Genomic DNA, 12908 nt, shown 5'->3' with positions numbered 1-12908 from the left:
AGAGAGAGAGAGAGAGAGAGAGAGAGAGAGAGAGAGAGAGAGAGAGAGAGAGAGAGAGAGTCGTCCGCCGCTAAATTACCTCGTCGACTCGAAGCGGCGCTTTTGTTTATCCTACCGAACGACCATGATAAGCTGACGATTAAAGTGCATGCGGGGAGGATCGCCACGCCGACCGGTCGCATGTTATTTCGCCAACGATCTTGTCGTATCCACCGTGGTCCAAATGCCACTTCGGTGGCCGCGATTAGACGCCAATCTCTCTCGCATCGAGGAACGATTACAACGATGCAGGTGCACCGAACCCTGACATTCGCTAATCCACCGACCGATCGTATCACGATTCGCGAAATGCTACTTATTCAAGCATTCTGAAACTTCTTGCATTATATCGATTTAAATTCATTGGACCGTAAAAAAAGATATAAAGAAAACGAATTCTGCGTGTAATAAAGTTATATTGAGGGATATATATTAACATTAAAATAACATTATCGCGTGAGGATGTTTTTAAGTCGTTCTACCAAAAACTGCGCGCAAATACGTCCATCGCTAGTATCACTTAAATTGCATGTAGAATGCTGTAAAACCTGCCGCCGTGCGACTTTTGTGTGTGTGTGTGTGTGTTATGCGTGAGATCTCTGCGGGAATGGCGACCTGTCATCGCAGCTCGATTTCACAGTGCCGATGCGAATCGTTCTCAAGGCTAGCGATCGTATCATTCGCGGCACTCGTTATCACTCTGAAAAGCGCGCTACGTAGATTTACCGAAGCGTCGGGTCTTTATGACTTTTTAAGTGAACGTAAATATTTGCAGGTGCAGACCCGCGCGAGCCTCGCGATACGACGATGGCAGTAGATGCTCCCGTTCCACGAAATTATTCCGCTCGTGATTTCTGCGCAAGAGCCGCGCATCGGACGTTTATTCCGTGCTTCAATGTAACCAAATGTAACCTTGCATCGTAAAAGGCCACTTACGGCGATCATAAGCGAGCCGCCTGGCGTAAATTTATCAGCTCGCGCGCTGCATCTTTGGTCGTCTCATTCAAGCGCCGTACGTTTAGCCAGCTTTTTTGCGTCTCATAAAACGTCTCTGCGACTATATTACGACGTCGTCCTCCAAACGCTACCTTCGTATTGGTGATCGTTTCGGAAATGCCCCGGATAAATAATATCACTTGAGAGCAGATGATACAGGAGCGGCGTGTGTGTCTCCTGATCTTCAGGAGAGCGTTTGGCTTGGTATGCATAGTCGAATCTTATATTTGAGACCAACTTAAGTACAGTCTTAAGATGTTATAAGCAATCATAGGTTGGTTAATTCATTTTTATTTTAAGACCTTAAGGGGATACTGCAATGGAGTAATCATTACAATCGTATAAAAATCTCCGAATTGATCGAACGGAGTCAAAAATCCTTCTAGAATTAAAGTAGATGCAAAATTAGGAAGTGACGCATGGACTTTATACTAAAATCGGAAAAAAGTTACTTTAGTAGTAAAAGAATTTTTGATTCCGTTGAGTCAATTTGGAGAATTTTTTATACGACTGTAATGTCGATAATTTGATTATTCCAGCATCCCCTTTTAGATAATGTTTTAAGATGCTAATAGAGATCTCTGATTGATTTATGATATTTTAAGATCATAATTAAGACAATCTCAAATATAAGAATAAACTATAAATACCGGCTTTTGTCTCTTCAATCTTATCTGTCTCATGGACCAAGTTGCAAGAAAGGTAATCACATGTACGTCGCAGAGATAAAAGCGACAAGAATCACACGAATCTTTCAATCTGATTTCACAACGTATGCTTTATCCGCGTGCTTTGAACACGGCGCGAGCACAAACATGATCTCGACAACTTCGTACACGTTTTTCCATGAATTATTTAAAGTTTGTCATCGAAATTCAATTCGTAGCGTGAATGTGGGAGAGCGAGTAATCCCGTAATTACTTCGGCGTGTTCTCATGGACACGATAGCTATCAAATATTAATAAATACACGCTTGGCCTTCGTCTATTCGTTATTATACTAGAAAGTTATTACTGTTGACGTTTCAACATGTTTCTGTTATGTATTACTGTTAAAGTTATAAATACTTTATCGCTTATGCAAAGTATCACGTTTCCTCGTTGTAAATGCGCAATAATTGAAAATGTCTAACTATCTTATCAAGCGAAAGTTATTTCTGAACAAATTGTCTATATATAACACGAACATTTTAAAGAGAAAAAGCAATTTGATGGTTGAAATCAAAATGATGATAATTTTTGTTCTTGTTTTTCTTTTCTCAATGAAACGAAGGACGAGCGATGAGACGAGATCTTTCGATGATGGCGGGAGATGGCACAGCCGTCTTTTCTCTTCTCGTTTCGCGATTTTTGCAGTAATCGAGATCGTCGATGGACCGCTCCATCGTTTAAATGCTAATACAGGCCTAATTTATCGACCTATGATTCTGCCAAGCAATCCAACCTCGACGCTATTTACACGTCGATTCTACGTGGAACTTTCGTAATTGAAAGAAAGCCGCCGACCGGGACCACCGTGTAGCTACAGCTATAAAATTCGGAATATACGAGGACGGGGAGGTTTTTCGGTAGACACGTCTAGGAGGGCGAAACGATCGAGAGATAGACCGTGGTCTGGTCTACCTGAAACGGTTGATAAAGGCGTGCGCTTACGACTGCGCACCTTTCACGCGTCATAATACGGAGGGCCGAGCCCAAAGTACTGTTCGGAAATTATTGTCGCTTACAAGTTCCCGCGAGTTATAAACAGCTGTGAACGTCTTCGAGAATGGAAACGCTTAGATAGAGAAATTTATTAAACGCTCCAAAACATCGAGTATCCTTTCAGAATACTAGGCAAGAATCCGTGATCAGTATTTTTGAAATTATAATACGCCCTTTACGATGCGATTGATCAGACACAGCTAATGCAATTTGTAACACGTATAAATAACTGAATGAACATTTAGGAAAGCATAAATTGTATGAGGGAGAATAAGCGGATGTAAAATAATATTTTGCCATTTCAGTGGTATATAAATCTTTCCCTCTGTCTCATCTCTCTCTCTCTCTCTCTCTCTCTCTCTCTCTCTCTCTCTCTCTCTCTCTCTCTCTCTCTCTCTCTCTCACATCTCTGTATATAATTAGAAAAAATTATTAATAATTACATAAATTTCTATTTCTTGTGGTTATGAATGCTGTTTTTAAGAGTATAAATTCTCTTCTTATTTCAATTACTTGAATAATTTTGTTAAAGAGCTTCGTCATTGCATCGCATCTTATTATATGAAATTTTCAGATATCAGATCGAAATTGAATAGTGCATCAGTGAGTTAATCAACCTGTCCAGCTTAGTCATTCTTTGACGGCTACCGCATACGCTTCTACCCTATATCAGTCAAATTGGTTTTATTTAGTCAAGTAGTTTCGCGCGGACCTCACGGCCGAGGAAGGTGGAAAGGGTTAACGAGAACAAAGTGAGCAAATACGACGTAGCGGTGAAGAATACATCGTTAATAAATAAGAGCCCCTCGTGACTACCAACCCAACACCATCGCCAGGAGGCAACTCCGTCTATATGCTAATGCACGGCTTCCGACATACAACGTTTTGCGTTTTCCAAGCTTAATCCGTTTCCGTGCGAAACTTCGGTGAGCTTTATCGAGACCTAGGATTATGAATAGCTTCTGATTTTGTGGAACTACGAATCAATGAGTGATGTACTTGCCTGTTTCGCAGTAATATCTTATAGATTGTAAGAAATATTAGATAATAAATGAAGCTTAACTATTTAAATAGCCAAACTCTTTCTCTATGTGTGTATCTGAGAAAATATATTATATTCTGATTTATTGTAAGCAGCATCAGGTAATAGCAAAAGATCTTTAACACTAAAAGTAGAGTCGTGTATAAGAAACAATCATTGAGTGTTTCTATTTTTTAAATTAATATTATATATAATAGAAAAAAGAAAATTCTGAAATTTTTTGATTTTACAATAATTACAATAACATCTTTTATACTGATGAAAAATTGATTTTTCATAACATTCTTAATTTTCATTTCATACTAATTTATTCACTTCTTTTCCAAAAAAGAAATTTTTAGTGTTAATAAGACAGAAACAAAAAGTACACTATGCTATATTGTTAAATCTATAGTGTCTAAATATATCGTTATTTTTTACTAAAATGATAATTAAATTTGATACTACATCGTGTAAAAATGGCATTGTATAGTGTCAAATATAACCATTGTTTTAGTATAAAATAATGATATGAGTGAGTAGGAGCAGTGACGACTCACATTAAATTAAATTTGATACTACAAATTTAACAATGTGATAACAGATATAATGTATTTTTAATAGTTTATGCATATCATATTCGTATATGACATTTTCAGTCTGTGATGACAATTTCAGACAAGATACATCGCATTACGGTTTTTATTTAAATAATAAAAACTTTTCCGCGAATAAGAATTAGTATGGGTGGGCCCGAATATTAATCCGAGATGTAAAAGCAGTGCGAGCAGACCATTCGCCTGACAATAAAATTCATATAAAATGATAAAACTTGCGTGAAGAAGCGCGGGTTTTTAATAAAGGTTACCACTCTTAAGGAGGTCTTCCAAAATTAGAAGCGTTTCGCGGCGAGCAAATGCGGTGAAACGGCTAGCCAGGCGATAGATCGGACACTCCGGCGCTAATTGGCTGCGGAATTTTATGTAGCACTAAATTACTCTATGCAAATGTGCAGCCGCTTCCGTCGTCCCTCGACGAGGGCATTCTGGAAGTGTATCCTCAACTGCGTACGCACGCGCGCAAGCGATGTATCTCTCAAGATTTACGCCCTCCCCTTCCCCTCCTCATTAGCCTAATGAAGGCGTAAGTTTGAAATACGAAGTGATTTTTGTCATGAACCGCGTTACCGAGCATTTGGCCGTCGACCTTGCGACAAGACTTCTCGTACTCGAAGATTTTTATTCGGAAATGCATTGGAATAATCATGCATTGGAGTGTGGAAGGTCGGGAGAATGATATCGGTGTTAACTGGCTGCGAGTTATAACCGGACCACGTAATGTCCGCTTAATATTCAACGCCAGCGGGGGCGACGGATTTATGAGAGCTAATGAATTGGTAGTTCTTCTTCTGCCCTTATTTCCATACGCTTCTTTTTCACTGTTTGCCTAACGAACAGCTTGGTGCTCTCTTTAATCTCCAACTGAAAGTTTGCTAGTTGTACTTTACTTACGTGAACACAATGATTGATGATCAGTCTTATTTATATAAAGAGAGATTAATGAATGATTGACAAAGAAAATTTATCACGAAATATATCAAATAGAGAGATATATCCTAAACATTGAACCCGATTTACATTTTTACCCGGAAATCATTTGATCCAAGGGCGATTTGAAATTTGTCGAGGGTTCATGATAAAAAAAAAATTCGATATGGTCGAAAGGAGGAGCAAAAAGGAGGCGAAGTAGGAGATGCCTCTCGGGCTATAGGATAGCCGAATAAATTTGGATAGCTCCCTGTTTTGGCCTCGAGCCACGGTTACCCGACGTAGACACTCTCGGACATACGATCGGCTCTTTCGTAACGCGGCGTGTGAGAGGGGAATAGGAGATGACCGGGCCGAGAAGGGCGGCGAGCGAGATATACAGGCGAGCCGCTCCTTTACGATGGATTTAATTAAAAAACATAATTTAGCAGGCAGAGGATAACAGGTAGCTCGACTTCAGTGGGAACTAACGGAGGTTCCGTCACAGTGCGGCGCTGTTCGGCGCCGGCCTGCGGTCACTCATGAATAAGATTATTAATCCCGTCCTTTGCAGAAAATCTCCTCTTTTTCTTCTCTCCCGCGCTCTCGGTTCTTGCGTTTCCTAATATTCTGAAAAATTTATCGCGTGTAATTTAATTTGCTAATAATTATTTATGAGCGAACGATACGACAGGTAGATCAGATGTATTACTTAATTCTCTTTCATTTGATTTCCAGAATTAATAAACGCATCTTGCACCGTGCGATTAAGGTGACAATTACGTGACATTAAGGTGTAACGCGAATCGAAACACTGAAACCGTGAAACATTTTCTTAGAAATTTAAAAAAAAAGAGCTGCACACTAGTCTTTTCATGAGATAAATAGTGATAATGGCTATGTATTACAAAGTCTAAGTAGGATGAACCACGTATATCTTACTGAGATACTTTGCAATGCAGAGTCATCATATTTTATCTTGTGACCAGAATTTTTAGGGGCTGTGTAAAATAAAAGGAATAGGAGAAACAGGAAACAGTGAATAGAATACAGGTAACAAGAATTTCTAAACAATTCAATATTAACATATGAAATATAATACAGAATAGAGGAACAGTTCTGAGGAACAACGCTATTCTTTGTTAATGCATTACATTTTATGTGTTGGTATTGAACTGTTCCTTGTTCTATATTATCTGTTCTCTCTACTTTTTGTTGTATGCAGTCTCTTACTTAAGAGCCTCTACGTTTTTCCATTTGCAGATAGATTAGAATTCTATTTTACAGAATTAGTGGAATTTATTTAAATCCCTCGAGCATTCGAGCCTATATTATTATAACCATAATATCTCGTTAATGATCGCAGTCGTTGATGCTTAGGCGCGATATATCGCTCGTCTACGGCAAGTTGATCGCCACTGACGCGACGTCCGCCGTTGGGTGGATCTCGGATCGCTTAGATGGAACGAGTTAAAAATCCATTTGTTGGGGACGCGGTCAGTGTCGCGCGTGAGATTAAAAGAGAGATACCGACGAGCAAGAAAAGCAGCGCCATTTTGTCGAAAGGAGGACCGACGACCTCGCGGCTAGCTTCTCTCCCGCGTATATAAATGGCAGTCGTGTTGCGTGCGAATATACAATTTCGTTTCATCGCTACCGGTCGATCGTAGGGTCCTGTTCGCGAAGCCGGAGAAATGAGGAAGGAAAACGAGGTGCCAGTCGCCAACGTGAAAAGATTATTTTCACAACTAGGCAGGGAAAAAAAGAACCGCGAGAAAATATTACAAGAGAGTACACTTGACGTTGTTCGAACATTGTACGAACTGCATGATTTGAAAATTCATCTCTCGCGACATAATATCCACGTTGAATTCACTTCTGTTCAACACATTTTGCGCAGAATTTGCACAATATTGCATGACCTATATGGACGTTACGTGGATAGTACTATCATACAATTAACTTTATAAATGCAATGAGGTTGCTCAGATAACGCGTCTTGTAACCAACGGGAAAAAGTTTTTTATTTCTTTTTTTTTTCAGCTCACGAGCTATCATCATAACGTGCAGTTTTACGCAGTCACGCAACATTACAGCAAATTAGAAATTTCTGCTATTAGCTAAACTTTGTGTTCTTAATACTTTTATGTCGTCCCTCATTGTATAAATATATATTTAATACTTTGAACCCAATCATGCGTATCAAGTCTAAATTTACATTTCAAGATAACCGCGAAGAATAAAGGACAAAGTATGGAGAAAAAGAGAGAAAAAGGAAGGCAGGAAGCCATGAAACTACGTAGGAAACGATATAGGAAACAAGTATATCGAAGTCGACAGCTAGCCCGATAACGAGAAAGACGAGCGAGGCAAAGCGAACGTTTTTATAATCGCCGCAATTATCTGCGAGGCCGAAGTCGAGCATATATAACCTTAGCGCGCAACAGCTTCAAGGGGCACTACTTCTTATCGGGACACTGACTGCGTGCCGGTGTGGTTGCATGCGGAGGCTGATAAACAAATAATTAGCATTCGAAGTAACCCGCATTCGCATTATCGCTGGCATCGCTCTCCTCGCCAAGAGAAGGCTTGGCTCGCATAACCCTTCGTTGACGTACTTACCCAACGTGCTCCGACGTGACCTGACGAAGACCTGGCCACGTTTAACGGCATTCCGTGCCGCCCGCTACATTTTCGCTCGTGTTGTACCTGGACGGGTAATTAGTGCGCTATGGAAATCGCGTTCAACAATTCGACCGCTCGATCTAGGTATGTTTCTTTCCTCGCGGAATGTTTTGCGTGTCCGCGTAAGCGTATCGAGATTGTAAAGAGAATGCCAACGAGATCGTTCGAGGCAGAAGTAATAATACCATTTTAAATTATAATTCGATGGTATACACCGTATCTGTAACACGTTACAATTTGCATGGTAATAACAGTTACATTACTTATCTACGATGTTATACGTACTTTGTGAATAATTGTTGCCAGGTTCTTTCGTAGCACGAAATAAACCACTGTTAAATGACAAATACGAATGGATTATATTTTAGAATTAATTCAGGTTCTTTCCTGAAATACCTTGAAATCATAATATATTTCAAAATATAAACAATTATTCTTAAATATATATTATGTTTTATTAGATATTGACTTAGAAGAAATAATTTTTCCAACATTAGCATATATTAATATTTATCTTCACAATGAAATAAGATAGTATCGTAATTAAATCGTTTTGGACGGTCTGTATAAAGATGGTAAAGGGATAAAAAAAACTATATGTATGGTATAAAGAGAAATAACGACCAGTGTGATTCAGTTAAACATACAAAATCAGAAATTAAAATACGCAAAGGCCTTGATGATGTAGTTAGTCAATACTACTGGCTGGGGGCTGCTCAATGCAGGTGGATCCAATCAGAAACTCGACCATGCCGGCTTGGCAGGTGTTTGGAGATCGCGGTCAATGGCTCTCAAGAACGACCGACATTTTTTACACCGAAAGCAGAAAAGAGCGCCGACTAATTTTGCGCGGCGCTCCATTAAGGAACACGAAGCAATCCTTTTTCCGCGGCTTCGTTTGTTCGTTTAATTGTCTCTATCCGACTAATTCGTTGACAACGACTTGATAGCAGAAATAAATTTCTAAGTCGTTTCTTAAAGGACTTGTGTTCTAGTTGAAAAAGTACAAATTAAAATTTGTAAATAAAAGAAATGTCTTCTTGCCTTTAGAAAAGAAAAATTCTTTCGTCCTATATTTAAAAGAGAGGAGAATTATTTGTATCTTTACTGTAGAATTCTCGATATTTAGGATTTCGTTAGCGTGTATGCATAAAGTACTGATCGTCGAAGTACGCATGTCTCGCCTGATGTGCGAACGAGGGTTCTCCTCAGGCTGAAAGGGGAATAAAAGTTTGACACGGACGTCGGATGCGGTTCGCCACGAAGCTCGACCGGTAGACACCCCACGGTTTGTTGCTTCGCACCCTCGCTGTCGGGTCTTTTACCTCCCTCGCATTCAGCTGTCACGTGGCTCGTGCTCGAACGATCGCCAGCGTTTCCGCTTTATTTTCCGCCATCCGGCGCCGCGTTGCATCGGGTGTCGAGTGACCGATCTCGTTAACGATCTCGGTGGTCGATACTTCCTGGCACGTTCGAGGTCTGACCAGTCGGAAAGCAATCGCGCGATGCGTCGACGCGAATGAGTTCTTGGAAAAAGATCCGAGCCGATGCAGACGGGACGAGGCGAGACAAGCGAGGATTCTTCGTTTTAATTTATGCGCGGCGTAGCTTCGGGCATTATTAGTCCTAGCTGGCTACGAGGGGCGTGACGTCACGCGGCTAAAACAAAGGATCCTACCGGTGCCCATTTCACGTCGGCTCCCTTTTAACCGTGCCGACAGGAGGGTGCGAGGGACCTGGGCCTCACCGATGCCGAGTAGTTTGGCACTCTTTACGCTCCGTCAATTTTGTACTACGCACTTTTTTACCTACCTACGCGATCATCGCACTTCCGCTGACCATTATTTAGTCGAATCTCTTGCAATTATTTTGAACTTGAGGTTAATAATTCAAAACTTACTTCACTATGAAGATATCTGCAAGAAATAGCAAAACAAAAGATAATAAAATAGCTGCGAATCGTGATTGTGAGATGGTTAACGTGTACGCGCGCGACGCGCCATGGAGGGCGTGTATCCACGCGTAGGGTTTAGCGGTGGAGATTGTGTGGAGGGAGCTGATCGAGGGACGTCGTTGTCTCCGCAGGCCACTGTCATATTGTCCCGGCGGATCGATACGTGGCCTGCCTACAACCTGCACTCATCGAGCTTGAAGAGGGCGTGGCTCGTACACCGGCGGAGAGACACTCAACCCCGTTGCGATCTCCGCCGTGCTAAACCTTCCGCCTCCCTCTTGACGTAAAAGCGGGAGAGACGATTTCGTCCTTTCAACCCTCCGCGGTTCTCTCGTGCCAGTCGTCACCCTCTACGACCTCCGCGTCAACGAGCGCTCCCATTCGTCGAGAGCATTGTAACGGGGAGCAATCACCCTGCATTTGGAGATTTCTCGGAATAATAACTCTCGATACTTTCCGACATTTCATCGTTCAAGCATAAATTACAGATATTTCGTTCGATTTGTAACGTCCTTGAGATATAAATTCTTTTTATCCACACTTAACACTTAGTTATTTTATTATTACTTTTGAGTTAAAAATAACGACATTGTAAATCACTCGGAAAGCCTTGAATCGGTGTTCATATACGAGCATATCCTAAATAACGATCATATACAACAATGTGTCATGTTACTGCGAAGAAATATGAGCAGGACATTTGTTGTACACGTTGATGAATGATCAGGGCAACCGAGCAGAACTCTGGATCTCTTCGGAGAATAGATCGAGCGCAGTGCGGTTGCGACTCCTCCGTTTTTCCTTTCTCTCTCTCCCCCCCCCCTCTCCCCCCGCTTTTTCACCTCTCGCTCTCTCTCACGTCGCTTTCATCCTGGGAAGGGTGCGCGCGTTCGTTGTCTTTCGCCGGTGTTGCTGGCGCAAGGTTGAATCCACGTGGGGGCGTGTCGCCTCCATGGCGCCGGCTGCTAATGGCCGCGCGGCCCTCCAGACCTTAATTTCCTGCCGCTTCCGCGGACCCTCTCGCTTTTACCTCTCCACGTCCAAATCCGTTTCGGGACCTCTCCTCTTCAGCCTCCGGCCCTTCGGTAGCCGCCGACACTCTCCTTGTCCTTTCACCTCCGCGCTAACCCCGCGAGCGATTTGCATGGAGTTGCTTTTGATGAAGTTCGTTATCTAAAGTTTCAGCTTCTGCCGCTCTAATTTTTAGCTCGCACACAAATTGTGCTCCCTCTAATTCCTCGCGCCACGTATGCGCGAAAGAACATGATTGCTCCGCAAATTTCTCAGAATTGGGAGGCTTATTGAAATTTGCTAAGAGATTCACACACAAATTATGTCGTTATTGAATTTACTCAATTTGCATCGAAAGTTCTCATCACGTTTGTATTACAAATTATAATTCTTATCTCGTTGTTGGTCATATTATTTACGTGATATCTAAGCTATTTGATCCTGATGTTCTACGTATTTATTGTTTCCAAGATCATAACATTTTCCCACGTTATTTTGGATCGCTTAATATGGTATCATGGAAATCGTACATCGACCTTGTGCTTGATTCGAGAACAATTTGCATGAAAGCGGTCTAGGTAGAGCGATTGGTCTATCCGGGTCTCATTACTTTCAGCGACTAATCTTGAATCTCTTCTAGGATAGGAACGGCAATTTAGTGTCATTATACGCCCTTAGGGGAAGACTTTCCTCTTTCTCTCTCCTTGGAGGATCTGGGCCCAAACCGAGGCTTCTTTTTAGATCGATTTAGACGCGATGGGGCGATTATGGGCGTCCATCGACCGCCAGATTTCGATATTACGAACCGTGCTAGCACGAAAAAGTATCTTGATAGTCCCGTGAATCGATACGCGTGATACGTAATTCGCTCCAGAGTTGTTATTACCGATTTGCGTAATCGTACGACGAGATTGCTTCATAACGAGCATTTCCGATGTTAAAAATTCTGAAAAGAACTGGTAATGCATGCGCGAGCATTGTTCAGTTAGCACATTGTAAATCGAGGTCGTGCATGTCCGTAAACATTTGTTAGATGTCCTTAATAAAGAAAATGTGTCGTATTTATAATTTTTTATAAATATAAATCGAGTGTAAAGGCAACGGAATATAAGATTGAAATGTGAATCATACATCGCGTCGTATGACAATATATGCCCTAAGATAAAAATGTCAAAAGATATTGATAAGCAAATCTTTTCTTTCGCAGCAAAGTATGGATCAAAAAATAAGGATAGATTTTATGATGATGTTACAGGATCATCCAGGATTACGAGGCACGCCTTTGGCCATGCTGGCGGCGCAATGCAACAAACTAAGCAGTAAAAGTCCGCCGCCGTTGGCGGACGCAGCCGTAGGCAAAGGTTTCCACCCTTGGAAAAAGAGCCCACAAAGTAGCGGCAGCTCACCACAGCACACCACCGGCGGCGGGGGAGGTGGCAGCGGAGGTGGAGGAGGCGGCGGTAGCGGTGGGTGCACAACGACGGGAGTGAGCCAGAGACCGGCGGCGACGAGCAGCGCCGGCAGCACGACCGGTGGTTACGCCAGGGCGCCGGTAACGTCTTGCGCCTCGACCGCACCGCAATATGGTAGCGACTTGTATTTCCCCGGAACGGCGAGCGCTCAACCGGCCGGCGATCCACATCATCATCAGAGTAGTCTTTTGGGCAAAGTCGAAGGCGCGACTTTGGGCTCGGTGTACGGGAGGCATCCGTACGAGTCGTGGCCGTTCAACGCGATGCCAGGCGCGACGCACGGCGGAATTAAAGCGAGCGATGGTTGGTGGGATGTGCACGGCGCCGCGACCGCCGGCGGATGGCTAGACGTAAGCAGCACTGTTGGCGTCGGTGTCCACGCGGCGCAAATGGCCAATTACTCGGCCGACTACTCGACGAGCCTAGCGCTGGCCGGTAACCATTTGCTAACCACAGCTACGACGGCTGGTCACAATCTCTTGCAAGACACGTACAAATCAA

At 42.4% G+C, this 12908-nt stretch overlaps 1 protein-coding gene across 1 annotated transcript in view; it reads left to right on the top strand.

Annotated features, from left to right (window-relative positions):
* LOC108687629 (transcription factor Sp9) overlaps positions 1–12908 on the top strand; it is a 32263-nt gene that overhangs the window by 17935 nt on the left and 1420 nt on the right. The window contains exon 2 of the mRNA XM_018193505.1: positions 12191–12897. Coding sequence (XP_018048994.1) covers positions 12191–12897 — 707 coding nt within the window. The remainder of the gene's footprint in view (positions 1–12190; positions 12898–12908) is intronic.

This window comes from Atta colombica, unplaced genomic scaffold (assembly GCF_001594045.1).
Source record: "Atta colombica isolate Treedump-2 unplaced genomic scaffold, Acol1.0 scaffold210, whole genome shotgun sequence".
Lineage (NCBI taxonomy): Eukaryota > Metazoa > Arthropoda > Insecta > Hymenoptera > Formicidae > Atta > Atta colombica.
The sequence above is the reverse complement of the archived record's forward strand: the minus strand, read 5'-3'. Positions and strand labels throughout refer to the sequence as shown.